This window comes from Micropterus dolomieu, linkage group LG03 (genome assembly GCF_021292245.1).
Source record: "Micropterus dolomieu isolate WLL.071019.BEF.003 ecotype Adirondacks linkage group LG03, ASM2129224v1, whole genome shotgun sequence".
NCBI lineage: Eukaryota > Metazoa > Chordata > Actinopteri > Centrarchiformes > Centrarchidae > Micropterus > Micropterus dolomieu.
In genome coordinates, this window is record NC_060152.1 from 14,750,424 (window position 1) to 14,778,382 (window position 27,959).

General features: G+C 42.5%; 1 protein-coding gene across 2 annotated transcripts; it reads right to left on the reverse strand.

Annotated features, from left to right (window-relative positions):
* Nucleotides 1-2,281: 2,281 nt before the first annotated feature.
* Nucleotides 2,282-27,914, reverse strand: LOC123968547 (CUGBP Elav-like family member 3). Of its 2 annotated transcripts, none has more exons than XM_046045381.1 (15): nt 27,177-27,914; nt 26,896-26,921; nt 26,098-26,312; nt 24,576-24,658; nt 9,966-10,014; nt 9,517-9,645; nt 9,327-9,406; nt 8,856-9,011; nt 8,246-8,390; nt 7,676-7,765; nt 7,475-7,540; nt 6,416-6,520; nt 6,131-6,274; nt 5,781-5,944; nt 2,282-3,324 (listed from the first exon to the last, which is right to left on the reverse strand). In XM_046045381.1, the coding sequence occupies exons 3-14, from the start codon at nt 26,240-26,242 to the stop codon at nt 5,817-5,819; spliced, it is 1,320 nt and encodes a 439-aa protein (XP_045901337.1). In that variant the 5' UTR covers nt 26,243-26,312; nt 26,896-26,921; nt 27,177-27,914; the 3' UTR covers nt 2,282-3,324; nt 5,781-5,816. The 2 variants fall into 2 exon arrangements, with proteins under 2 accessions (XP_045901337.1, XP_045901336.1); XM_046045380.1 differs by having other exon boundaries at nt 7,676-7,825; nt 27,177-27,913.
* Between the last annotated feature and the right edge of the window lie 45 nt (nt 27,915-27,959).

Here is a 27,959-nt window from a genome sequence, read left to right on the forward strand (position 1 = left end):
CAATAGATAATTGGATAACTTTATTTGGGGTGTGTGTGTCATATCTTGCCCTGGGGTTACAGCTTTTGCCCTGACTGATCTTTGACCTTCTTGCTATTTGCAAATTTAGCATATTCCACTGTTACATTACATTTACTCATTTAGCTGGCGCGTTTACCAAAGTCAGTGCTATATATGTCAGAGGCCGCATGCCTCTGGAGCAACTCAGAGACACATGGATGGATGTGTCGGAGTGGGAATCGAACCCAGGTCTCTCACACAAAAAGGCATGCGTCTTATCCACTGTACTGTAGCCACCCATGTTCCTGTCATTTCTTCTGTAAAAATATTTTGATCTATTTTTATAAATCATTGTATTTCTACAGCAATATAATTATGTACTGGTTTGCCAAGCTTTTTGTCTTCTGCAGAATCACTTCATCTCCATTTTTTAAACATCTGAACTACATATCTACTTTTTCTTTAGGTATTTACCTGCCCTTCATTGCCGAACAGCAACTGCATTTGTGATGAAACATTACTTCAAAGTACCTCCTGCCTCTTTTTTTTGACCTTTGACCTTTTTAAAAACAAAAAACAACTCCAAATGTCAGGGCACTGTAGTTTGTTTTCCTGTGATATTTGCATTGCAGTTGGCCTTCTTTTAGCCACTGCACTTTTATTTTTAAATTTTTTTTTTTAAACCTGTCCTGCCCAGCAGCCTGGTATAGAGTATGATGAGCTGGATACCATGTTGTGCCAGACAGATTTTACTTTAACAAGAGAGCATTAATATACTCCTTTGTCTGTTTTATTATTTATTTAATTATGTATTGATTTGTCACCAGGCCGGACAGGGGGGCAGACACGGGAATGGGGGGGGCACAAACATACAGCACAGAGAAAGGACAAGACCTGTAAGAGAAGGGAGATGGAAGGTGGGGACAACAGGGAAAATCAGTGGGAAACACCAATTGCAGAAAGCAACGAAACCTGCAATAGAACACAGAGGGAGTCTTGGGGAGGAGAAAAACAACAACAAACAAACACAAACAAAAACAAACAATAAAAATAATAATAATAGTAAAAGACAACCAGCCAAACAGCAGCAATAAACAGCTGACATAGTATGACAACTAAGAGAAAAATGAAAACAAGAAACAGTCCAGTACACTAAATAAGCAACACAGCACAGCCACGAGAGCTGGAATAATAACAATTAATTTAAATAAGTAACTGAAAGATAAGCATCAGGAATAATTCTACCAGGGACAACCTAAATTTGTTTGTGTCTATGTGTGAGACTGTGTGTGTCTGTGTGCGTGTGGGTACATGTGTGTGCACATAAGCCTGTTAAAGAATGTAGTTGTAAGTGAGAGTGGGATGCCACGACTGTGCCACACTTACCCCAGCAACAGGCACTGCACTTTTTGAAAAGTGGATAGATGAGGGTTATCTTCCCAGCCCAGTGACCCATGAACTTTAAAACAAGCATGTGAGGGGCTACAGGCTGACATGCAGTACAGAATGACTTACTAACCTCAAGCCTGTTAAAGAGCTCACCCTAGATAGTAACAGCTTGCACACGTGAGACAGGTATGGACAAGGTCAGTGAGGTTGGTCCTGTCTCTGGGCCTTGCTTTGACTTTATATGTATCTTAAAAATTATGGATGCATGATTTCTTAGACCTGGCATTAAAAACTAAAGTAGACCCAACTGGTGAGAGGGAACATGTGTGACCTATAGGCTATTTCATTGAGTTTTAACCAACCAGTGAGTTGTGGGAGATTTTGAATGGGTCATAGGGGTTTTAAAAACACCAACTGTCAATTATGAACTATTTGTCATTCAAGAAGGTTCCTGCAACCGCCCCACTCTACTCGTAATTTGGCCAGAGCACTTGCACACATCAAATTATTATGTTGATACATTTAACTGACATCAACTCTTCACAGGAAATAAAATAAAAAAAGCATAGTCCCAGCGGGAGGAGAGTTTACTGGAGCCATGTTCTTAAAGATAAAACATTTAATTCTGCTGATAGATAAGTAGCCTACTCCCATAAGGAGGAGATAACAAGTTAGGCACAACAGCTTAATGGGAGTGAAAACGCTCTCTCTTGTTCTCTGGTTACATGCTCTCTACTTACGCTCTCTTCTGGTCAGAAGGTGGATGTGTGCTTCTCATTTCTGTGTCAAAGCAAAAATCTCTCTTACACATACAAACACATGCACACTTGATAAACCACAGTAGGACATTTAGTATGATACTTTTTTATTTTAACTTAAAAAGAGAGTGGATCAAAAACAGGATTCAATAAATTAGAAATAAATATAATTGCTGTAATAATTAATACATACATTATAATTACTCGATTGCAAGGGTCTGACAGAAACAGGCCCTCAAAAGGTTTTCTCTAGAAAATTCTAAAATCAAAATATTGCGACCCACTCAAACCCCTTCTCCCAATAAACAAAATAATTGATAAATTAGTAAATAAATAAAAAATAGCTCAAATATTAAAACCTCCCGAATAAAAGTGCAATCCCCCCTCCCCCAAGTTTCACCTAAAATCTAAGTAGAAATTTAAAATAGGTTAGTGATTTCCCATTTTACAATTTGGAATGTAATATCCCTTTATGAGGATGTTGATGTTACTAGTGGTAATAATAATAATAATAATAATAATAATAATAATAATAATAATGTCGCTGTGTCCTGTTCAGTGTTTATCTAAAGTAATATTCTTTTTGCATTTTTTCTTGTTTTTTAAATGCTGCTCTTTGTAAACTAAATTATTTACAGGTCATTAGGATTTTCTCCAAAGTCTCTAACCTACTCATTTAGTCGTCTTTTTTGTATTTTCTTTCATTTTTTTTATTATGAAACATCGGCCCCTCTATATTTGTCATGTAATAGACATGGTATAGACAAGCTAAAGTCTATTGAAGTGATATATCAGCATTTTTCATCAGTACCTTCCATACATGCTTGGTCTGAGTCGTAATAACTGTACTAAACACCCTGTTGGAAAACTCCACACACAGACCATGGTCAAACCAAGCTCTCGGCTGTATGGGTTGGATTACTGTGACTCGTGTGAACCGTGTATTTGTGTGAGCGTCAGCAGGGGTCTGTGTGTGTGTGTGTTTGTGCACTTTATGTACATTTGTATACCAGCCTTGTCTCGTTTGAGGTTCAGTGTTGAGAGAACATGTGTATTCGTGTGTCACTGTGTGTGTTTGTGTGTGTGTTGCTGCACTCCCCGGACATCAAAGGTAGCAGACAGTCTGAAAGCACTATGAACCCTGGGATTCCACCTCGGCTGGACTCTGAAAGGTCACCTGTGAAGGGAGGGAGAGTTGGGAGGTAGAGGGAGTGATGCATAAACAAGGAGAGAGAGACAGAGAAGGGAGGGAGGATATGTTAGAGAGCAAAGTTGGAGCGCCATGCTTCTGTCTGATCTTTACAGATTGGCAAACATGCTCCTCCCATCAAACAAAACTCTCGTAGGCATGACTTCAACTGCTATCATACGTCTTGCAGCAAACTGCACCTTTAAAGTGCTCCTAGCTTGTCTTTTCTTTCTGTTTCATCTTGGTGAGTTAAAACAAGAAGCCATCATTCACAGTTGTAAAGCTCTTGTCTTTCAACAGCAATAAATCATGGTGCTTTAAGACATACACACACAGTGTCTGCATCATGCAACTCAATACAGTGAAAATCCATAATTCATGTTCCTTGTGTGATTGGAAGTGTTTGTGTGTGTGTGTGTGTGTGTGTGTGTGTGTGTGTGTGTGTGTGTTTCAAAAGTTCCAGTATCTGCGTATATGTGTTTATGTGTGTGTCTTTATGAGCATGTGCTGCACTCGTGTCGTGTCATGGCAAGCAAACACTACTACCGACATGCATCACTCTCTGGCATTTGCAGTATAGAAATTCTGGGTGATAATCTTAATCTATTTTGTGTAGGGGAAGCGGTTTCATGGGTTCAAATACTGGTAGTTATTAGATTGGTCCATTAGACATTTAAAGACCTTCTGCGTATCCGCCAAGATTTGTTATGTAAACGTTTGTCTAGAAATAGAAACAGAATCCTTTATTTATAATGTGTGCTGCCATGTGACGGCAGCCACGCAGTGGCCCGAAAAGCAGCTACACATTTCCTCCTCTTTGGTAAAGGTTAGGGTTTGTGGAGGATTGAATTTACCTCAAACTAAAGAGATCCTCTATTCACTCTCTCTGTTAGGCTATATTTCTCCCAGAATTCCTATAGTTGAAGGCTGTTCTCCAATAAGCAAGAGGCACTTGTTTTTCCACCAATACAACCACATACCCTTTACCTCAAAACACGAGCTAGAGGAGATAGAAAGAGGAGGTTGGGATGAGGAGAAGAGGAGAAAGAATTTGAAAGAGAAAGGGGGAACGAGATAAAGGGGCCGGAGGAGGAGGAGGGGAGTAGTGAAGGGGACACCACAAAAGCAGTGATAGAAGAAGTAAATGAGACCAAGAAAGAGAAACAAAGGGGCAAAAAACTGCAGTGCCACATCAAACAGTGTAAAAAACCAGAGTCCAGAAATATAAAACTCAGCCTATCAGAGTACAGCTCAACAGAATTGCATGCTCACCCAAATATAGTGTGCTTTGTCATTAAACTCAGCCTTTTCTGCTATTTTCTATCCTAACCTGTATGGCCCATTGACCAGTTTGTAGCCTTACTTAAACTTATATGTACTGTACTATATAATCATTTCATGGCCTCTTGTCCAGCATGGCCTGCCATTGTTGTATAAAATCACAATAGCGTGTTAGTTTCTTCCATCAAAGATAATTTCATATTTTGCAGTAAACTGTAGTGCTGTCCTACATTTCTCCACCAGTCCACTATTGAAACCTCTGGAAAACCTCTCTATAAAGACACCAGTGCAACAAGGATTATGCACTCCTGTATTACACACTAACAGTGTAACACAGACACATATGTACACATAGACGCCCACGCTCACTAATTTACCCAAACAATTTGTTCAAATAATAATGACACCAAACAGAACACTACAGAAACTGATCAAAAACAAAGCTGCAAAAAAATAACAAGCGTTGCTACAGATTTTATCAAATTACTATACAATGATTAAGTGTATCAAATATCCAATTAAATCGTTTGATCTGAGTAAAGTCCTGGCTATTGACAGTTATTGATCAGTATGTGCACAGGTCAATACAAAATAAAGTCACAATGCACCAAACACACTCTGTGGTCACTACAGCAACAGGACATGCAGGTCAACGCATGGCTGGTTGCTCGAGGTGACAGAACAAAAATTGCCAAGGGCAACCAACACAGGCAATCAATCGCCACAGCAACCCAAACACAGGCCAACCAATCAACTTACAACAATGCGAGAGGAAGGGGGGGTCAGGGCTTTATCGGTCCTCGTGAATTATGATTGGACGGAAGGTTCTTGGGTGAGGTAAGTTGCCGTTTCAGGAAAAGATCAAAACATCAGGAAAGAAAATAAATAAGATTGTGAAAGAAAATAAAAAGGGAAACAGTATTTTAGTATTTTCACTTTTTCCTGAGTTGATCATATGAGTAACCCAACGTTTAATCACTGATATGTCATGTTAAGCTTTTCTTTTTAACTTTGAACCATCAATTAGCATTGCTGTGTCAAAACTAACGCTACCTTCTTTTTTCTTCTGTCACTAACCTAATTTTATCCTCCTGCTCCCCCCAAACAAACACGTCACTTCTCTTCATGTCGTGTCACTCATCATCTCCTCAACACCACCTCACCTGTCTTTATCTCTTCTTCCTCCCCTCAGTTGTCACTCAGTACGGCCGGTTGGCATCTTTGGGCCTTTTGAGCTGCACTTTCAGTCTTTTCATGCCGATCTGGAAGCCATTCATAGCCTGGATGGCGGCTTGAGCGCTGGCTGGGTTGTCAAAACTCACAAATCCTGCAAGAGAGAGATAAAGAAGAGTTGTTGGTTTAATTGAATCTCTCCTCCACATGTTGTCTCAATTATACACACAATTTAAACTGGTACAATATCTTATGCTACTCAAAGTCACCCCCTTCCTTTCTCTGATACATCTGCTCTCAACTTTTCCCTCCCTCTTCCTCCCACGTCTGTGTGTCTCACCGAAGCATTTGCTCTGGTTGGTGGCTCGGTCAACAAACACTTTAGCCGAAATGACATTGCCAAAGGGCAGGAACATCTGCAGCATCTCAGAGTCACTGAACTCCTGAGGCAGGTGGTAGATGAAGATGTTACAACCCTCTGGACCTGAGACACACACACACACACACACGTTAGATAGAGTGTGATGAATGATGTCAGGCTGTGAAAGCCTTGTGATAAACAAGTTTAAATAAGATCATTGGAGAGAGAGGGGTGTGGCACCAGACAGACAGGAAGTCACATCACCTTCTCTCTGCTGCTGTTGCTGGGGCTGCTGGTGTTGCTGGGCAACCAGCGTAGGCTGCTGGGGGAACGGCTGCCCGACCAATCCGTAGGCAGCAGGGTACGCCGCTATTGGGAGAGATGGTAACAAAATCTGATTGGGTAAAAACAACAGGTGGCAACATGGCATTGTCTAATGGCGTCATTTTGTTTGAACTGAAACATCTCCTGCTGAAGGTGAAAACTATTAACTGTAACAGTTAAATGGAGCAAGTCTGCTAAACAATGACAGTGTTGATCTGAGTCGGCACATGTTACAGTCCCCCTCTAGTCCTTTGGTGTGAATCATGTATACTGATGGTGTAAAGGTATGATTAGCTTTATTACATTATTACCAGCCATTAATGTTTGTGTCACAATTAAATCAGATAAATCATAAAACAATTAATTCAATCAATTGCCCTTGAAACCTTTCAGCCCTTGAAAGCTTTCCACCCTTGAAACGATGGCGGTCAAACTGAAAGCAGACACCTGACCTTGTTCAAGTATTCTGATTTAACCTACTGCCTGAGCTGCCTGCTTAGCTGCATTGCATGTTAATATAGTATTTTCTGATAACACAGCTGAAGGTGGATTAGAGATGTAATGACAATTGTAATTAACTTTTGTGTCTCTTTACTGAACCTGAAGTGGTTTTCAAGGCAACATCAGTGCGTTTACATTGGGATTAGAAAAAAAAGTTATATCTATCCATATACCATCGCAAAACACAGTGAAAAAGTGCCACTCAGTGAGTTTTTGATCCACTCTCATAATTAAACAATTCTTGTGACCTGTCTGTACACTTCTTTCCTATTTGCTCATTTGCCCACTGGCACATACATATAGTGAGCATGTGTCACATCATCTTGAGTTGCCTGTTGACCAAGTAAAGCGCACTTTAACCCTGATCTGTGGTGCCCAGTGAGTGCTTTTGATTATAAGCCCTTTGCTCTTTTGTTACAGTATATGCAGTTAGCTAGAGGTTAATATATTTGAAGAAGCCAGACCAAAATGACATCTTTAATCTGTCTGTACACCAACCTGTGTAGTGTTGCATGCCTGCATATGCCTGCTGTAGGGGGTCCAGGGCTGCTGCTGGACTCTGAGCTGGAGAGTGAGAAAATAGAAAAATAGTGAGAACTAAAAAAAAACATACAAGCAATGGGATAATAAATGTTGGACTTCCTTTAGTTTAATGTCTAAATTTAATTTCATTAAATTAATTAAATTTCATTAAAATACCTTGATATGCGTGAACGCCATTGGTATATAGTGCTTCTGTTGCTTGTTGTCCATTGGTGGGGGCTGGCAAACTGCTGTAACCATTAACTCCTATTGGCGGAGGGAGAGATGGCACAGGCGTTGCTGCAATAGTTGGTGGAGTGTTTGCACCTACAGACGCAGATCACACTCCATATAATGAGTCTCTGTCCCTGCTCCTCTTTCACTATACCTCCTATATAACTACATCTGTGTGTAGCCCTTCAAAAGCCTTTTGAAGTTATTCTTCACTTTTGTAATTATCTTGTAATACCTATGCAAAATACTATAAAAAAACCATTGCTTTAAATTTGTATGAAGAGCAACATTTCTCATGACTTTTTATTTTGATGTAGCAAAGCAATTGAGGGAAAAGACTGCTGAGCGTAATTAGACATACTGTCATGTTTTGTGCTGTAATACACAGCTGATAACTACATCTGCGTTCTACAGGTCATCTGCTTGTGTCTGATAATACACAAATTCAAGAGTGTTTTTGAATATGCGTGTGTGTGTGTGTGTGTGTGTGTGTGTGTGTGTGTGCGAGCCTACCCGAGGACGGCGTGATGGGTGTAATGGGTGTGGCAATGATTCCGTTGGCATTGAGCGCTGCCATCTGCTGCATCTGTACGGCGGCAACTGTTGCCACGGGAGACAAGTACGCTGACTGGGCAACCAGGGCCTGCTGTTGGACAAGCTGCAGACAGTGAAGGAAACAGAAAGAGGAGAGGAAGGGGATGGAGAAAAAGAGGGGGGTAGAGGGAGAAAGAGGGTGGGAAAGTGAGGGAGAGAGACAGAGAGAGAAGACAAAGAGACAGTTAAATGGATATGGGGAAAAGAGAGAGAGAGACAGACAGAGAGGGAGAAAAAATGAGAGGAAGGGACAGGGAGAGGGAGTGATGGAGGAACAGATGAATAGAGATCTAATTACAAGGCCATTATGTCCTGAGTCAGTGGGTTAATGGTTGTGTGTTGCGGGAAAGCTAATGCCAGATGACGTATGTTCTGTTGTCTGTGTAATAACATTACCCCCAATTAGACCACTGATAGCCTCTTCAAACTTATTACATCCTTTCATAAGCACAGCACTCCCCTTGCAAACTTAGTGTGTATACCTGTATGTGTAGCGCAGTGGGTGTTTGTGCATGCGTGCACTGCTTGCCTGTGCGTTGACTGCCTGCGTGTAGGCATTGTAGGCGGGGAAGTTGAGGGTCATGGGGCTGAAGATGCCGAGCTGGGAGGCCACCTGCTGCATCCTCCTCAGCCCCCGCTCCTTCTCTGTGTCAGCAAACTTCACCACCAGACTGGATGACGCTCCCTGTGTTGGCGAAAGATGGGAGACAGACGTTCAGTTTCAACCGCAATTACAAGTAATGTTGTGTTTCATCTTCTTTATGTGTTAATGGGATTGGGCTCCTTTTATGAGTCACAGGCCTATCCCAGCATATAGAGGATGCCCAGGAAACAACAAAACCACACAGATGCTTACATTACTTACATTATTAGCTACGGAAAAGTTTTACTCTTCCACGTGACTTATGCACGTCTTCAAGAGGACCATACAAACTATATCGTGTGTGCTTGCCTTGCGTGTGCGTTTTTAATCATTTGTAATCTCATACATGCGACTTACAGGCATTGTGCGGCTCCCATGCAAGCTGTTGATGGCAGCCTGGGCTTCAGCGTGTCCTTGATATTTTACAAAAGCGCACCCTGCAACGAAGCAGAGTCAGTTACAGCACACAAACTGCGTTAACTTACAACGTAATGCTAAATAAAATTAGGTAATATGCGCTTGAGCACATGTACTTTACATGTTTTACCTTTGCTGGTGCCATCGGGTCCTCTCAACACAGTGCACTCGTCTATGCTGCCAAAGGGCTCAAACAGCCTTCTGACGTCCTCATCACTCTGTTGCTTTCCTAGCATGCCCACAAACAACTTCCTGTCCTCTGAAAGACCAAAGACACAAAGGGAAGAAATACTTTATATGCTTTAAACTGGTCACATCTCTGTTGATAATAAGACTATACTGTACATGTTATGTTGATAGAAACCTAGCCATATAAGCTACCATTTTTGTCCACCAGGGTGCAGTATTGACTACAGAGAAGGGTAATAAGACAAGGGAGTGGAAAGAGTGTATTAACTTTAAGCACCAGACCAAGCCTCCAAGCACCCTGTTGACACCTACACTTCTCTGTGTCACACTGAAATGTGTGTATGTGTGTGTGTGTGCCAGTCTATCAGTCTATGTTTAAGTGTGTCTCACCTCCTCTGCCTTCGCTGTCAGCTGGTTTCACCTGGATTGGCCGATTCATCTGAGGAACAAACAAGAAGGAACATCAACACAGATGGTCGACACAAGTCTTTAGGATTGACTTTACTTGCAGTAAACAGCCTCATGACATTTGTTTTGTGGTTATAGACACATTTAATTCATCTATTTATAAAAACAACGCACATTAATCAAAATGTCTGTAACTGTGTCAGGGTTGCCCAAATGACTCATTTTCAACTGCAAGCCTTTTGGCGAGATATTCTAAAAATGCAAAACTTGTGAAAGACATTGTTACTACTGTAAGAGTATGGTACAATAAAAGAAAATACATCAAATTTCAGTTGACAAAAGTTATTTGGACTAACTGACCTCCATTAAAAAGCTTGTAAAACAGTAAAATCGTAAGATTTTACATAAGAGGTCATTTTCTGTGACAAATTATTTTGTGTGATGCGAACGAAAAGGTTAAAACGTTACTGACAGCACTCATAGTGTGTGTGTGTGTGTGTGTGTGTGTGTGTGTGTTTGGGTGTTGTCCATGTGTCTTTTAGTCACTACTAAATCAAGGTTAGCAGGTGACAGGTGCGTCTAAACTCTATTCCAGGCTGCTCTCTTTCTGTGTCAAAACACACACAACCTTACTATCTCTGATCTCTCTCTCTCTCTCTCTCTCTCTCTCTCTCACACACACACACACACACACACACACACATACACACACACACACACACACAACGGAGGGGGGATTGAGAAGTGACGAGATTAAGAATGCAGGCCAGCTGATCTGGATTACAGAAGAACTCTGGATTAGATGAGGGACAAGAGTAGATTGAGACAGAGAGAAGGGAGAGAAGGGGTGGGGTGGGGTGTAGATATGGGATGAGATGACAAGTGTGAAGGGAAAAAGCTAAAAATAAAAGGATGGAGGAGAATGAGAGTCAGAGAGAGACAGAGAGAGAGAGAGGCCTTGGGGACTCCGGCTGACTTCGACCGACTGAAAGGGCAGGTGGAAGGCCAAGACGAACCCAGGGAGTGAATGGAAGTGCTGGAAGAAGCAGCATTACATGAGGAGTGAGACAGAGAGACAGAGAGTGGGAGGATGAAAGCAAAGCTGCCCCTGAGAGGATGATTCAAAAAGAATAGAGAAAGAAAGGGAGGGGGGAGGAGTGGGGCGTGATTCAGTCGTGACTCTGACTCTGTCTAAAAAATGTCACGACTACAGAGATCCATCGCCCAGAGTGCTAATGCATGAGTGCACACACATGTTCTGAATGGCCCTTCCGTGCAAGTACTATCTACAGACGCACATGTTTGTGACACACACACACACACACACACACAGGGGCGCACACATCCACATAAACATACTACACACACGGTGCTTAGTCATAGCACTGAGGCAATGAGACAGAGTGTTAATGCCAGAGGGATGGGGTGGGGGAGGAGAAGGGATGCAGAATGAAGGCGCTGAAAAGAGGGAAGAAGTGCAAGGAAGGGAGAGGAAAAAATGGATGGTTCCAGAGGAGGGATGGAGCAAGGAGAGGAGGGTAAAGGAGACAAGAGGGAGGTGTTGAAGAAGGGAGTGACATTGATACAATGCCAAAATAAAAACCCAGCATGCTTGTGGGGTAGACTATTTTCCAATCCAAGCTTTGAAATGTCAGAAACACCACATCCAAACAACCATGTTATATTTTTAAAATAAACATCATTAGCAGTTCCTCTCTCTGCTGCAACAAAGCATAAAATGTACTAATTAATACCTTGTCTCACTGCAAGTCAAAAGGTGATTTGTAGCAGTAGTGGTTGAATCAGAAGGGTTATTCAAAGACAGGGGATGAGAAAGGGGACAGGAAGGGATGAAGGGGAGGAGGAGGAGGAGGAGGGTGGAAAGGCAGGGGCGAGGGAGGGGATGAGAAGGAAGAATGGAGAAAGGTCCCAGTGGGGTGTTAAGGCAATGTAATGAAGCTGGTAATTGAGGAGAGGGCAGAGCAGAGAGAGGCTGGTCCATACATTTGATTAATCAGCTCTTAGCTGTCACCACAAAGCTATTGATCTAAGGCAAGGCCATCACACACAGTCAGAGACACAAACCCGCACAGATGCAAACACATCTGCACACAAAGTCTGCAGAGGAAGGAGTGATGTCCATTTTAACCCCTCACCTTTATTGACCATCCATCCATCCATCCATCATATCCCAGCCCTGGAGCTATTGCTGTCCATCCAAGCTGCCATCCATCTTGCGCTATCAACTCATCGATCAGTCCCGTCTTGTTCATTGATTCCGGACTGTGTTGTAGAGCAGGCTGATTGTAGCAAGATTTGTGTCCACTAACCCTTTCTCTATCCTTCTATCCATCCAGCACCTCCTGCATTTCCTCATCATTAGGCCTATTAAAGCTCATCTGTGTGACCATAACAACAGGACTGAACAGGAGCACCTCACAATGCCAAACTATGGCGTATCAATAAAGCCTTATCAATCTATTTCTAAGTATGTGTGTTTGCTTGAACTGTGCTGGCGGTTTGAATAAATTGAAAGTAACCGCAGAGTATACATTTCACATGATGCGTTAAGAAAGATGAGAGAGAGGAAAGAAAAAGAGAGACTGAACACGAGACAGCAGGTGAGAGGGGCACGCCGCTTCTGCACAGACAACACAATAGCATCGGAAAACTGGCATGGCAACCAGCTTGTTGTCATGGCAATCGTATGACGGCACACTGGGTAGGTAAACAAGGATGCTGGTTGCCAAGGGCGACTGCTGGGCTCTTTCGGTAAACAAAGAGTTTGCACTGGAGAGCGCATTGCTGGCTTCATACTATCCCCCCAACCCCCCAACGACCCATTTTTATCTATCTTTGAGTTAATGTAACAAGGCAGAAATGAGTATTAGTGAAAATGTATGAGAACAAGGGAATGAAGTGAGATATGGACAGTATCCAGAGGAGGAAGAAGCAAGTGTGATTTGGCTCTGAGCAAGAGCTGGTGAGCGAGAAGGTGAGGGAACTGAATCTATATTGTAGTAGAGTAATTACAATTCTCTATAGCCTGAGAGAAAAATGCAAATAACGTACAGTCCCTGCTAGTCACTGTACTCCACTTCTGTCTTTCTCTCTTCCTTTACTCCAACACACATGAACAGCCACGCGCTCCTCTCCAGTCCAATTATCCTCTAATTACTCACGTTCCAATTAAGACTTAATCAACAGTAACCATCTGCAAACGTGCAGCCGTACGAGGAGCTGGCTTCATACTGTAGTGCAGTTTGATCTGCTGTATCCTCTAAGAAGCCCCTCGCTGAGTTTCTGTATCTCTGAGCAATGTGACTTCGCATGTGATCAGCGGCGGGCAATGCATGAAGGCGAGAGATGTGTGACACATATATATGGTCGTGTGTGAGCTTGCATTGCACTCAGCGGAGGCATGTCCACTCATGCACGCATGGCCAAACGCTGCATGCAAACACGGCTCCATTTGCATGCTGCGGCCACAACACAAATACACACACAGTACATAGCACTCACATATGCACACACACAAACACACACACACACACAGTATACTTCAGTACACTTTTCCCCACTCCCAGATCACCCGCCCTTTTACGCACACAGAAACAAACACATACTACACATATACAGTTAATCTTACTCCCCGCAGTAATGCAGAGAGGATTGTGCCAGGATTAGGGGATATTAAATCTTTGGATTATCCAATCAAATCGCATTCTACCCCCCCTCCCCCACCTACGCAAAATCAGTGGAACAAACCATTGCACCACATCATGGGGGTAGGGGGAAGTGCGTAAATATGTGTTTGTGTTTGTGTGTGTGTGTACATGCACTATTTGAACATAGATTAAACTAGAGTTGTGAATCAATGTTATCATTTTGGTCTTTTGATTATTTTTTTTGCCATCAAGACACTGGAGGGCAAACAGAAATATAAAACTGATTACAGTGCACAGCATGACAACAGACAATGGTGTGTGTGTGTATGCTCTCCTCATATCTTCCTCACACACATACACACACACACACACACACACACCCTTCCCCCTTCAATCTCCCTCTGGAACACTCCATCCACACAATTTCAGATGTCCATTTTCCAGAGTGCACAAGAAAGGAAAACTATTTTTATCCCTTCTTCACGATCTAGCATTATTTATCCCTCTTCCTCTTCCCCATCCTCGATTCCCCTCTTTCTACTCTCAACTCCATAATCCCTCCATACCCTGCCTGATGACACGGGCATATCATGCTTTTTTATCTTTTTTCATCCGTTCCCTCCTCTCTCTCTCTCTCATTCCTTTGCTTCTCTCTCTCTTTTTTGTCTCCATCACTGCTTTAATATGCCTCACAGGCCTACAGACTCATTATCATCAGTGATGTGAACCTTTGTGTTGACTTGACAAAACCAAAATTGAGCTAAATAGCAGTACAGTTTACCTCATATTTGTCTCTTACAAACATAGTTTTGCATTTAATGTTTTATAGAATTCTGCCTTGATTTTGAACAACACAAAACACCTCTGCTTGGGTACCTATTTGTAGTATGGATATGATCATGCAGTGAGAGACATTTATTAGACATTTAAAAAACTCAATGTGAATATTCTCAGTTTTCCTCTATGACAATTAAATGAATATCTTTGGACTGTAGGATTGACAGGAGAGAGATTTAAGATGTCACACTGGGCTTTTGCCATTTGCTGACATTCAATAAACCAAGCAATTCATCCAATAACATCTTAATCAATAATTGCAGGCCTAGGTTCAACACTTAGCTATCATCTAATAATAGTCAGAAAATACAACATAACCAAAATAATATATTTATTAATATGATATTTCATTTTTAGTCTTAAATCACATTATCAATGATTCATCTGTATATCAGCTGTATTGCGTGAATCATCTGTGTAAGAACAGTCCATTAAGGGTGTGCTTTTATACACTGTGTGTTTACATTTCAGTAAAACTGGCATCATATTAAAGCGTGCAGCACCCCGGCTCCCCGATCAAACCTCTCATTCACAGCTGGATGAAGACATTGAGATGTGAGAAACAGAGCGAGCGAGCGAGCGGGAAGGTGGAGCAGCCCGGCAGCACGCCCCCCCCCTCACCCATATCTTGATCACACCACGTTAGGCTTTGCATCCCCTGGGTTACCTAGCAACCTGGAATCTCGTTCAGCTCCGTTGCCTGGCAACGTGGGGGCCTGCAACCATAATATAAGATCCTGAGCGGCCCATCCCCCCCACGCTCTCTTCTCTCCTTCCTCTGTCTCTCTCGTTCCATTCTTCACACCTGAGAGGTCTGCCCTCCTTCTCCTCCACTCAGTACTTTATCTGGCAGTTAACCCTTCATCAGCCTCTCTTCTGGAGCATGGATTACCAACATATTCTCTTTCTCTCTCTCTTTCTGCATTTATCACTCTTTATCCAAATTTAAATTCGACAAACATATTAATTTTGTTGTCAAAGGTAACTTTTTCCATCTGTGGACTATAGCAAAACTGAATGTATTCTCACTGTTAAGGACTTAAAGAAACTAACTTGCATGCACTTCCTCTCGAATTGATTACTGCAATTCTTTGTACTCTGGCATCTGTCACTCATCATTATCACATTTGCAACTTGTTCAGAATGCTGTTGACAGGTACTAGGAAGAGGGACCATATCTCCCCAATACTGGCTGCTCTTCACTAGTTACCAGATAAATATAGAGTCGATTTTAAGTTGCTGTTAATTGTTTTTAAGGCATTACATGGACTGGCTCCATCTTATTTTTCAGATCTCCCCTCAGATCATCAAACCAATCCCTTTTAGCCATCTCACAGTCTCATCTTGAAAATGCATTTTAGTCTTTGAGCCTTTTTGTTGTATGTCTTTAATTGATTGGTCTGTTTTTATTTATCTGTGTGTGTGTTTTTTTTATTATTGTACAACTTCAGCACTTTGTTCTAAAATTGACTCGACTTGACTTGACTCTCCATAGCAATTCCACACCAAGCATAAAGCAGAACTAACTACCCTGTTGATCCCTATAATGTTATGCTGTTTTTGTCAAACCCCAGTGAGAACATTTTGCATGCAGCAGTTGAGCACTCACTGAAATTTGATCCTTTGGATTTAGTCCAACATAATCCAACAGCACTATAGCGGATAACTGTTAGACCTATGCACTTGGACCTTCTTTCTATTTTAGGGAATGTAAATCCTTTGGGAAATGAGCTGGTGAATTAAAAAGGCGGCTCAAAGCCATACAAATTCATGATTGCAAAAATCTCATATTCACTGAGATTACGCTACGCACAGCGCCAGCGACACATTTTCGGATGCTCAGATAGTTACTGTGCTCGGAAGGATCCCATAAAATGTAGGCAAGCTAAATATGCAAATGACCTGAATGTTCTTAAAAAGGCTTAATCAAAAGGAAAAAACAGCCTAATATTGACTCTAACGTTTTTAGGAGTAGTTTTTTTTACTTTTATCCTAACTACACACTTCTATTTCACTGAGGAACAAATCATAAGACTTTAGGCTGTGCTGACTTTACCAGCATGACAGATATTTGGCTGATCAGTTCCAAGACAGTATCAAAGTTAATCTGTCCAAGCAATATTTAGCTTGCCTTATAAATTTTGTAAATTCTTCTGCTGTCTTCTACTAACTCTTTATGATTTTACATTTTTACTTGATGTCCTCATGATATTTCAAGAAAAGTATTCAGATTGAGTCATGACAGAGTTTCTAGTTTATCAACTAAAAATTAAAACTAAACCTAAACCTTATGTAAAATGTGATTTAGATTAAACATGAACTGAACAAAACCTAAGATTGCAGAAACAAAACACCTAAACGAATGCTTAAAAGTGCATTAGCTCACTGTCTCTCATTAACAAAAAAAAAACAGCTGAGCTACACAATTCCTGTTGTCCTATTCGCCTATCTTCTGTTGATGGACATTCTAAAGTGTGGTGCTCTACAATAGTGTAATTTGGTGGTATAAAAATCGAGCTTTGCCCTGTGATCAGTGTGAAAATGCCATTATCTAGACAGCAGGTTGAAGTGTGGTTAGAGAGGAGACGTCAGAGCGAAGGTCACACCCCAGGTGCAGCTAAAGTCCTGTCATCTCCTTGTCCACCTAATCACATACACACACATTTGCACACACGCACACACATATGCAAACACACACCAGTGGCCCTCTCTGACAGATGTCTCTGTTTAAACTGACAGAAGTGCGCCCTGGCTCCCTCCCACTCCTTCACCACCCAGAAAAAAACCTTTCTTCCACACACCACCCGCCTGCCCCTTCCTCCACACTCATTATGGCAAACTTTTGTCTTGTTTCCTCCTTCTCTCTAACCCGACCTCCTCTGCTCCTCCCCTGTCTCACCCTACCCCCTCCCTGTCTATACACCCCTATTCATGCCAAACCTCATCATGGCCCTCCTCCACCACTCTTAACCCCCCTTTTCATTCAGACAAATTCACACACTCCTTCAACCCCCTTGTAAGGGCCCTGCTCTATACGTCCATCTCAGTGCAGACTGATAAATTTACATGCTAAGGCAAGGTGTCTGGCTTGCAGGCTGTCGGTTTTAGTCCAACAGTCTCACATGGAAAGTATGAAACATACCAACATATTCAGGTTTTTTTAGGTGAAATCCAGGTTCAAGGAATTTATAGAGTAATGGCCAATTTAGAATGAAAAATGTGTATCTAATGTGCAAAAAGTCAAATCAAGACAGCCTGAGACAGCATCAAGGATCCAATTCTGAGTGAAACATAATCCTGTCGTCTACACCGGTGAACTCAGCCCCTGCTATTCAGCCCACTGAACATTTGCAAACATTTAATCTGGCTATATCTACATTATCTTTCAATGGAATGGAAAATGTCACAACTTCCTGTCCATGTATACTCTGAGAGTTTGGTACATGCATGCATTGGTAGCTCGCAAAATGCACTGAAAGCAGCACAATACGATCTGAGCTTGGGAATGCAAATGAAAGGGTGAATGTTACAGTATTGATGTAAAAAGGGAATGGTGTTTGCTATATGACCTGGAGCAGTAAATCAGTGACACTGCTCAAAGGCCTACACAAATGCAAAGATCTGGGCATCTGTTAAGGTCACTGCATTTAAGTGATTTTTTGCTAAAACTCTTATTTCTGGCATTTGTTTTTTTCCTTAAAAAACTAAATACATAAATTAAATTAACTGCCCTTGTGTGTTTATAATAATCAGTCCAATAAAAAAAATAACTTTGTATCTGTCAAAGTGTAATATATATCTTTAATGACCATTTTATATATGAAGATTTTACCACAGGTCAACACTTGATTTGTAAATTCATCACCTTAAGTGTGCAGCTTGCAGTAAGCCATGTGTGAATCCAGGATTTAAATGGGCACACTAAAGCCTACCCATGCTGCGCTCCACTCAGTCTGAAGCCAGCTTTAAGTTGCGAGAACAAAGCACATATCAGTCCAGCATTAGATGCAATAATCATGACTGGTAATTGCAACTAAACAGTTAATTTAATTCTATGAATGTGGAAACTAGGCCCTGCAGATTTTCGTAGCTGGCTGGCTTTACAAAACAGATGGTGTGTGATATGGACTCAACTCAACTTTGGGCTACATTAGAACTGAGCATCTGAGAGACACAGATTTGGTAGCGAACAATCACATAACGTGGTAATCATGTGTCCTCACAAACAGACACAAATGTTCTTGTGTATGTGTATCATGCCTTAAAGAGGCAGGCGCTCTCCAGGGTCATCCTTTTATGAGGCTCTGATTTGATTCTGCCTCAATTTTGTGGTGAAATATGAGGCAAGCACTCTTTCTCTCTGTCATGTTGCATGCACAAGTGCACTCACAAGCACACACACACACGCAGCAAACACTTTTGTTTCCAACAAACAAACAAGTTAAATCCCACTTGGTCTTGGCTGTACACAACCCCCACACCAACACCCCTCATACCCCTTCTGTATCACTCTCTCTGGCCCCTCCTCTGTCTCTACACACACGCACACACACACATACTTGATTCTACACCTGTCCCTCTACTCCCTTCCCATCCCACACACAGTGAGGATAAAAATAGAGAAACAGCATGAGGGAGGGGGGAGCGATACACATCACAAACCCCATCAGGCGGGGAGAGATAGAGGCAGAGGGATGGCAAAGAGGGAAGAGACGAGAGAGAAAACGAAAGAGAGAGGGAGCAGGGGTCTGTTCTGAATTGAAAGTGCAGCAGTAAGCAGTGAAGGGGAATAGTAAACAGTGCTGCTGACCACATAAATATGCTAAATTAGCCTACAAAGTCGCCCTAGTGGATAATTGCTCATCATAGCTTTGCCCCATAGGGAGGCTGCCTGCCAGGCATCTTAGATTCCACATGGAAACACACACAGAACATACACAACATGCACACATCACACGTCTTGAGTGGATCTGATAAACATCAAACTACAAGCACTGGATGATGGACACATGGAAAGATGGTGCCTAACTTCCCAGTCATTCTCTTGGACATACTAAAGGGACAGGCAATTTTGATTTCTGAGCCAACATGTCATGTTTTATATGAAGTTAGCTTGGCTTTCCTATAAAGATTAAGTGATATAGCGGCAAAGGAGTAGCACTGGCATCACTACTAAATACCCAGCTGAGTCCACGTGAGTCCATAGTGTGCATGCAAATAAATATCGCCTTTCAGCAGGAGGCCATAAATAACAAGTTCTCTCTTCTACTCAAGCTCAATAACAGCTGCCATCATGTTTGCATGATCTAGCAGTAACCCTGGAGCTATTCCAATTTATCAACTTAACACTGTCACACCAAATGCATTTAATCAATATCATTACAACAAACTTTTATTATATTTTTTTTACAAGTGTATCGATCTTATGCTATATCAGTTATTGTTAACTTCTTGCTCTGTGGCAATTTTTCTGCCTTTTCAATAATTCATTAGGCATCAAGTGCATCATGGGGAGTACAATGTGTGTATGCTCTAATCAAAGAACAGGGAGCAGAGTACTGCCTGGAGAGCAGTGAAGCATGACAAGACACACCTGGTAAGCTGCTTATCACACTTTAATTTCACCTACACTGAGATCTGCGGATGCCAGCGTGACCAAACAGATGTGTGCGCGACTGTGTTTGTGTGTGATTGCGCTACATGTATGTGTGTGTATATACGAAGGAACACTCGTTGTTTGAAGTAGAACAAAGATGAAGTGGAGTGATAAATGTAGAGGGAAGAGAGTGCAGATTAAATGAGCGAAAGCGAGAGAGAGAGAGCGCGCAAGAGAGAGAGAGAAAGAGAGAGAGAGAGCGATCAACGGCAAAGAACAAAAGGAAAAGATAAGGGGAGAGATAAGGGAGGAAATACAGCAGCAGTAGCCTTTGGGAGAGATAGAGCGATAGATACAGAGGGGAGGGAGGTAGGAGGTTAAAATCTAAGCAGGCTGGGAGTGAAGTGTAGCCTGAGAGAAAGGGAGGGAGGATGGATTCAGGGGATTAGGATAAAACAAGACAGTTTTTTATGCGTGCGTGTGTGAATGAGCACAGGTGTGCATTTGTATGTTTTTGATAGGTCTTTGTGTGCATATATTTAGCTGAAGCGATGTTTTATAATTATTATCAGGGGTGGAAAATATAGCTGTTCCTGTTTACTTAAATATAGAAAAACTGTCAATGATATACAAGCTTGGGATGTGAACCAAAATCATTTAAAACTGGCTTTAGTAGCTTCATAGTGGCAAATGCTGAAATACTGTTTAATCCAAGAACCAAAGATAAGATAAAAATAAATAAACATTCTGAATCCAAACTTTCACTTCACCATCCGCCGCCCATCACGAGTCTGCCTGAATTTGTTGACTAGAGGCTGAGCCCTGACCTTTGACCTCGGACACATGCTGTCAGCCTACTGCCACCAACCCCGTGTATTAACAAGACAATAGCTCATGGTACAACATATATTTCTGTGTGTCTGTTGTAAATCAATGTCATTGGATTAATGTCAGTACTAATGTCAATGGCATGCTTTTAATTAAGCATCAAACCAAAAATGACATTTATAGGAGCAGATTTTCCTCATTATTCACATTTAGTGCAACCTTTGCATGCCAAATAAGAATTTAAATTTTTAAGTGCAAATGAGCACTAATATGCGACAGCCAAACATGAGCTCTTTCATGTGGATGCCTCCCAGAGGGAATCTCTGCACTACATCTAATACACCAAAACATCTGTGTGCTACAGCGGGACTTGCTAGTGGATCCATTGTTAAATTTCTGCCACAGTGACTAATATAATGTAGCTCTCTTCCTCTTCCTCTTTTCTTGTGCTCTCTCTGTGCTTCTCTTTCCCTCTCTGTGTCCAAATTAAACACAAGGCGCAGGACACTCTGCTAAGGCCATCTGTTCATCTCTCTCAATCCCTCTGTCCGTTTCCTCATTTTCCATTCTGACAGTCTACTCCCCTAGCTGAAGCTAACAGAGGGGATATTTGAGGTATAGTTTCTCTGTGTGTTTGTCTCCTTTCTTTCATTCCTCTACTGGCTGGTTGGAAGTGTTAAATCAGCATTAAATCCCATCAGTGAGTTGCAGACAGAAGCAGAGAGAGCATTCTGTAGCAGTGGACTTGTCACCAAACCTTTAGCTGCTTGGCCATGGCGCAAAAGAAACACATCTGTATGAGTGTGTGATGCTACAGCTCTATTAAAGTTGTATGAGGTGCCTGACATTTCCACCAGTACCCGCAAATAAGCGTCATCCAAAGATTCAAGACTGCCATGCACACGCACACACACGCACTCACACGCACTCACACACCTGTGTCCCTTTGCCCCACAGTGAGCCCAGGATCTGACTATGAAAATGAGTTTGTGAGAAACTAATCATGCAGCTTAACAAGTGGAGCTGGGGAAGAAGGGGAGAGGGGGAGGAGATGGGGGTGTGAAGCGGTCAAAAGGGTCAACTAATCAAGAGGAGGGGAAATGAGACGAGGGGTAGAGGAACTGTGGGGGGTGGGGGGTGAAGGAGGAAGATGCAGAGAAGAGAGAGAGACTGACGTTGAGAGGAGGACTTAGAAGAAGGGTAACCATAAATGACTGTGAAATGAGAATCCGAGGAGGACGTGTGAGTGTGCAGTGAGGGGAAAAAAATGAGTAAAAGACAGCAGGAAGGGAAAAGGGGGGGATAAAAGAGGGATACCATGAAGAGATTTTAGAGAGGAAAAGGAGCAGGCGATGAAGGGCTGGGGGTAGTGAAGAGAACATTCTGTAATATTCTACTGGTGCAGAGAAACTGGGGGATATTGAGGGGAGGAGATGGACAGAGGACAGAGGGGATTTGAAAGGGGGGGAAGAGATAAAATGGAATGAGGGTAAGCATAGAGGGTTGAGGGAAAATAAAAGGAGGAATAAGGAAGAATGAAAAATCAATTCTAAGGGAAAGAAAAGAATGGGACAATGGGTGGATGTGTGAAAGGGAGAGAGAAATCGTCTGAAGTCATTTCTAAATCCTGTCAAAGAAGGCAATAGGCAGGAGGGGAGGAAGGAGGAGGAGGAAGACACACAGGGTAGAGACAGGTAGTAGAAAGTGATAGCAGAGCTAAACCTTAGAGAAGATACAGGAAGGGGAGGTGTTGCACTATGTAGTGGCCTTCAAGCTCAAATACAGCCACCAAAATAATGCTCTGGAATTATTTGGAGTGGAATTAGATTGTGATTTATCCTTTAAAAGATTTGATCAAACTCTGTCAAACTCAAGCCCCAGGTTGTTGATGGGGAATAAGTAAGTAACATGTGTATGTGCAATAAATAAAGTAAAGTGTTGGTGAAACACTGTGTACACAGCTTCCATAAGGTCTTCATTGAAGCAGTTTTCATATTCTTGCAGGTACTTTACCCTGAAGAACTTTGGCTCAAACTGGACAGAATAAGGGACGATATCTCTTTCATATAAACCTCATAGTGGAACGCAAGATACTCCAAATCGACAAAAGCCACATCCAGAAACAGTAATGTTGCTCATTAACAGTCCAGGCTTATTGAAAACCCAGCACACGACAGCCACACCCTCGTTTCAGCACTAGTCTTCCTCAGGGGAGCGGAGCTTCTGATTGTTGTGTGCTGGCTCTTTAGTAAATCTGTTCCGCTAATGAGTATCCTCCCTGCAAATGTTTCCTCCGTGTGTCCAGAATATTTATCACAATTTATCTGGAAATTCGACTGCAACTATCCGCTCCTGCCACGCGCCTGTTATCGATGTCATCAACAGGGAAGGATAAAGCAAAACCCAGTGGAGAGGGTTAGAGGGATGAGTCAAAGGACAGAGTGCGGGAAGAGAGAGACGAACGAGACACAGCAGACAGGGGAAAGGTGATTTTTGCAGAAAGATCAACACTCCTTAGAAGGCCCTAATTGGATTAATGTCAGTGCTAACATGCTGTGTTTGTAAGTGTGGGTGTGTATGTACGAATACAGAGGCATCCGCCACCTGCATGGAAAAGCATGCATGATTACAATATGTATGTAGGCAGGGATTTGTGTTCGTGTGTGTCAGAACATTTTCCCTCCCCCAAAGCCTTTTCCTCAGCCTCTCCTCCAACCATTTTCTGACAGAGATCTTATCAACACCCCAGCTTACGGAGAAGGTGCAGGAACTGAAACTTTGATCGGTGGCAGGGCGTCACGGAGAGAATGAGATATAGAAAGGCTCATAGATGGCGAAGTCACATTCACCATTCTGTTATAAATGCTGCAAATCAGAGTTCAGATAAAGCTCGGAAAATGTCATCTCTTAATAACGTCCTATACCCTCACAGTGCTCGCTTGCCCTCTCTCAGCTGGGCAGTACTGCACACTACTTTTGGTGTTAAAAAAATACAGTAAAAATGCAAAATGTTCCGAAACAGATACTGTAAAAAAAAAAAAAAATCCATTTCCAACTGCAGTGGAAACCAGGTCAGAGAAAAAAAAAAGAGAGGGAGCGACAGAGAGGTATAGCCTACGAGACAGACACAGATCTCGCACAGTGCCCCATCCATAATGAACACCGTCCTACCCTAGCCCAGCCGCAGCACACGATCCCTCATAACAGAGACCAAGGGAGACCGGGATGAGACAAAAGGGAACGGCCACATTAATTACACACACTCTCTAGTGCGGGAGCTATCACCAGAGGGTAATGGGGGGACCGGCAAAGAGATGGAGAGACAGAGAAATGGAGATGATAATGCTCTCGGAGTACCCCGTGTGTCTCCGGTGAGAGGGAGTGTTTGTCCTTAACAAGATGCCTGCTGGCTGCAGAGTTATGTCACACTGTTACTAATGGGAGATGAACCTCCAATACACAGACGCACACTGATCTGAGGCCACTTCTGTGCTTCAGTGTGTGTATACAAGGTAGATGGCAGCGTCTGTGTATGTAGTTGGGGGGCGGGGGGGTTGTCGGTGGGGGTTTGTGCGCATTGTTGCATAAGTGTGAAGTGTGTACTGTCTGGAGATGTGTGGGTGTGTGTGTGTGTGTGTGTGTTTGTTTGTGATGTGCACTTACCCCTGGTAGTGTTTTCTGCTCGTGGAGAGCGCTCTGGGCTTTCAGTGCCGACTCTCTCGCACAGTACGTCAGAAACGCACATCCTGTCAGATAGAGAGAGACAGAGAAAGAGAGAAGAAGAATGGAAAGGGATAAAGGTAGAAAAGGTCAGTGAGTAGCTCTAATATTTGTCATTCTCTATCTCTGTCTCTGTAGCAGCCCCTACAAAAACACAGTAACGCCCCATTTAAATGATTTAAATATCTCCTTTTTCTGAAGCCTTCTCTGATTGCTTGTTACCTATTCTGAATTACCGCTGGGCTAACTGTGTGAGAGGATTAAAAAATATATATATATATTCATGCACGGTAATTAAACTTGACAACACCATGATGATGCACTGTAGAGCAGAGAAGGACACTATACGGCACGGCACATTTCAGAACGGAACGGCACGAGTCAGCACACATGACAGCACGACAGACGTGTGCGCGGGGCTAACAAGGCCTTACAGGCTGGGCACAGTCAGGTTCCTGCCCTATATCAACCACTATGCATGCCTCACGATCACTCCAAATACACTCCCTCTGTTTTCCTATGTTCTGTACCTGTGTCTGTGTGTGTGAGGGAGGGGTAGGTAGTAGAGCTGGCTGGCCAGAGCTGTTTACTACACCTGTCACCAGCACTAAGACAACAAGATTAGCAGCAGGTTAGCATCCCGGTGACATCTTAGAAAGACTAATGTAGCTTCAGAGTAAAGGAGAGAAGATTTGACGATTAGGAACGAAAACATTCAAACAATCTGAAAAACTGAGAATGACTCAACATAATGCCATAAGATGAAAATTGAAAGTAAGACACACACGAGCACATACAGGAAAGTACATGACACATACACACACACATACACGCATCTTATGGCCCATCTCATTGCTTTTAAGAGGGGCTTACTGTGGATGTGGGGATTCTCAAAACAACAGCTTCTTTCCCCTGTGTCACCCCAGCTTACAGGCCCATTACACTGATTGGAGACAACCTAATCTGGTCCATAACACTCCCGACCCTAGGACAGTGTGTGTGTGCGTGAGAGAGAGTTTTTTGCTAAAGTTTATTACCAATCTATTGTTCGAAGGGGCTATTATTTAAAGCCTCCAAATCAGGAGGCTCTCAACTCTATATACCATGTATTATGAACCTATTCATCACACCTTTAAATACAGTATTGTACATTTTGGCACAAGCATACTTAAGAATCAGAATCACCAGGTACATTTTCACATAAGAGGAATTTGCCTTGATAATCAGGCATATTTTTGATTCACAGCGGACGTGTACTGAGCGTCTTCATGATCTCCCAGTTGCAGTGTTAACAGGAGACAGAGAGGAGAGGAGGTGTGACAGTTTCCATGGTGACATATGGCACTCGGCGCATGAAAATCCACCCATCTATCTGCCTGACTGTCACACGCATACCTATCTAGTATCTAGATATAGTCTTTTTTGTCTCTCTATGTTTAGGCTGGGTTATAATGGCGAGACCTACCTTTGTGCATGCCAGTGTATTTGTCCTTAATCACAGTTAGCTCATAGATCTTGCCAAACTGCTCAAAGATAGGCTTGAGGTCCTTCTCTTCCAGATTCCGGGGGATCTGCCCCACGAAGAGCTTGATGGCGTCGGCCTCCTTCATCAGGACAGTGTGGAGAGGACGATTGGGTACTGCAGGGGCTGAGGGGCAGACGGATCAGGAGCAGTTATCCCTGGAGAGGGGCAACCGATGCTGGATGAGTCTTTAGGTTATGGCCAAAAAAGTGGACAGTAATACAATAATAGTCAGAATAACAAACCTAAAAATATTTATTTATGGTATGTCTTTGGTATTTAATAATACCTTCATAATTACTTACACTACACTTTATAGATTCTAAAACTCCAGTGCTATCACAATTCTATTCATAGTATTCTCTCTGGGGTTGTGTTCATGATATGCCATTTATTACATTTACTATAGTATTTTCATATTTCTAGGTGTAAGGTTATAAATAATGAAGAATACATTGTTTTTTAACAACATAAATTCTGAGCAATATTTCTTATTTGAATTTGCTCTATGGCTATAAAATGTGTATCCCAATTATGTAAATAAATGTAAGGATTATGGTCGTAATTATTTTGAGTATTTATTGCCCAGCATGATGACAAAGGGCTCTAGTACCTACTGGTAAAACACTTATGCAAATGTTAATAAGCCAATCAAAAAACAATAATGGGATCCCCCCCTCCCCCCCAATAAAAAATTAAATATATACATATAAATCGAAAATATCTGTAAGCATGCATTACCTTTTGGTGGACAGCGTGCAGGATCCCTACACATAAAAAAGAGAAGAAACGCGTGAGCGGTTTCTTTGTTTAGCCAGCTGTAGGTTACAGCATACACACGGATGTCATGGGGCTCCCTTGCTCTTTGTCCGATCCCCCTCAATGTACACATACACATATACACGCGCGCGCGCGCACACACACACACACACACACACACACACACACACACACACACACACCAGAACAAAACAACACAGGGAAATATCCAGGGCTAGGCCTACATACATCAAAGCTCTTACCGTTTTCAGGTGATTCTTATGAGCAGAGTGTTGCCTGTCCAGCTCGGAAATCTGGGATCTTTTCTGTCGGGTCCCCGTTGTTGTCTCTCTCCGTCCCGTCCTCCTGGATGCTCTCCGCTCTTTGTGCCTGCCGTAGTCTCTCCTCTCTCCTCTCTCCTCCTCCTCCTCCTCCTCCTCCTTCTCGGTGTACAGAGACTAGAGACTCGGCTGTGTGTTTTGACAAAACCCCCGTGAGCCCGGTGTGGAGGTCTTGAAAGGATGTGAGTCCAGATCACAGCTTGTCGCCGGTTCCACGAAATTCAACCAGCCTCTCAACTCTCAAAACCCAGAGTGGAGCGAGCTAACCAGCTAGTTACTTTTCACGTTCACGAAAGCCCACTCTTAATTCCTATTTAATGACAAAGTGACAACAGGCTAACCAGCTGCTTAAATTCGGGCAACATCAAATTGTTTAAACCTGCTCGGTCTTTTAACAGCCCTTTTTAGCCTTGCAGTTATTGTTTCAACCGTGAATAGGGGCTATTCTCAGTTACTATTTTCTTGTTGCGTCTCACCCGTCCGACGGTTGGATGTCGTTTCACGTCCTACACCGGTATCTCCTCTACTCTTTCTCTCCCTCTCCCCCCAGTCAACCAAAAGGCTGCTAGCCTGTGACGTACCTCCCAGGGAACGTCGTTAAAATATGTGCTCTTTACTCACACGAAAAAATAAACAATACCTCCCCTTACTCACTCCACCGCCTTTACAGCTCTAATCTAACCTAACTGATATACTTACTATTTT

What these genes read in the sequence shown, in the direction of transcription:
- LOC123968547 (XM_046045380.1), bottom strand. Translation starts at nt 26,242, where the DNA reads ATGAAGGAGGCCGACGCCATCAAGCTCTTCGTGGGGCAGATCCCCCGG. An exon ending in AGCAGAAAACACTACCAGGG is followed by an intron (nt 10,015 to 24,575) that starts GTAAGTGCACAT and finishes TTTGTTCCTCAG; the next exon opens with ATGAATCGGCCAATCCAGGT. An exon ending in CGCAGGCAGTCAACGCACAG is followed by an intron (nt 8,391 to 8,855) that starts GCAAGCAGTGCA and finishes CACTGTCTGCAG; the next exon opens with CTTGTCCAACAGCAGGCCCT.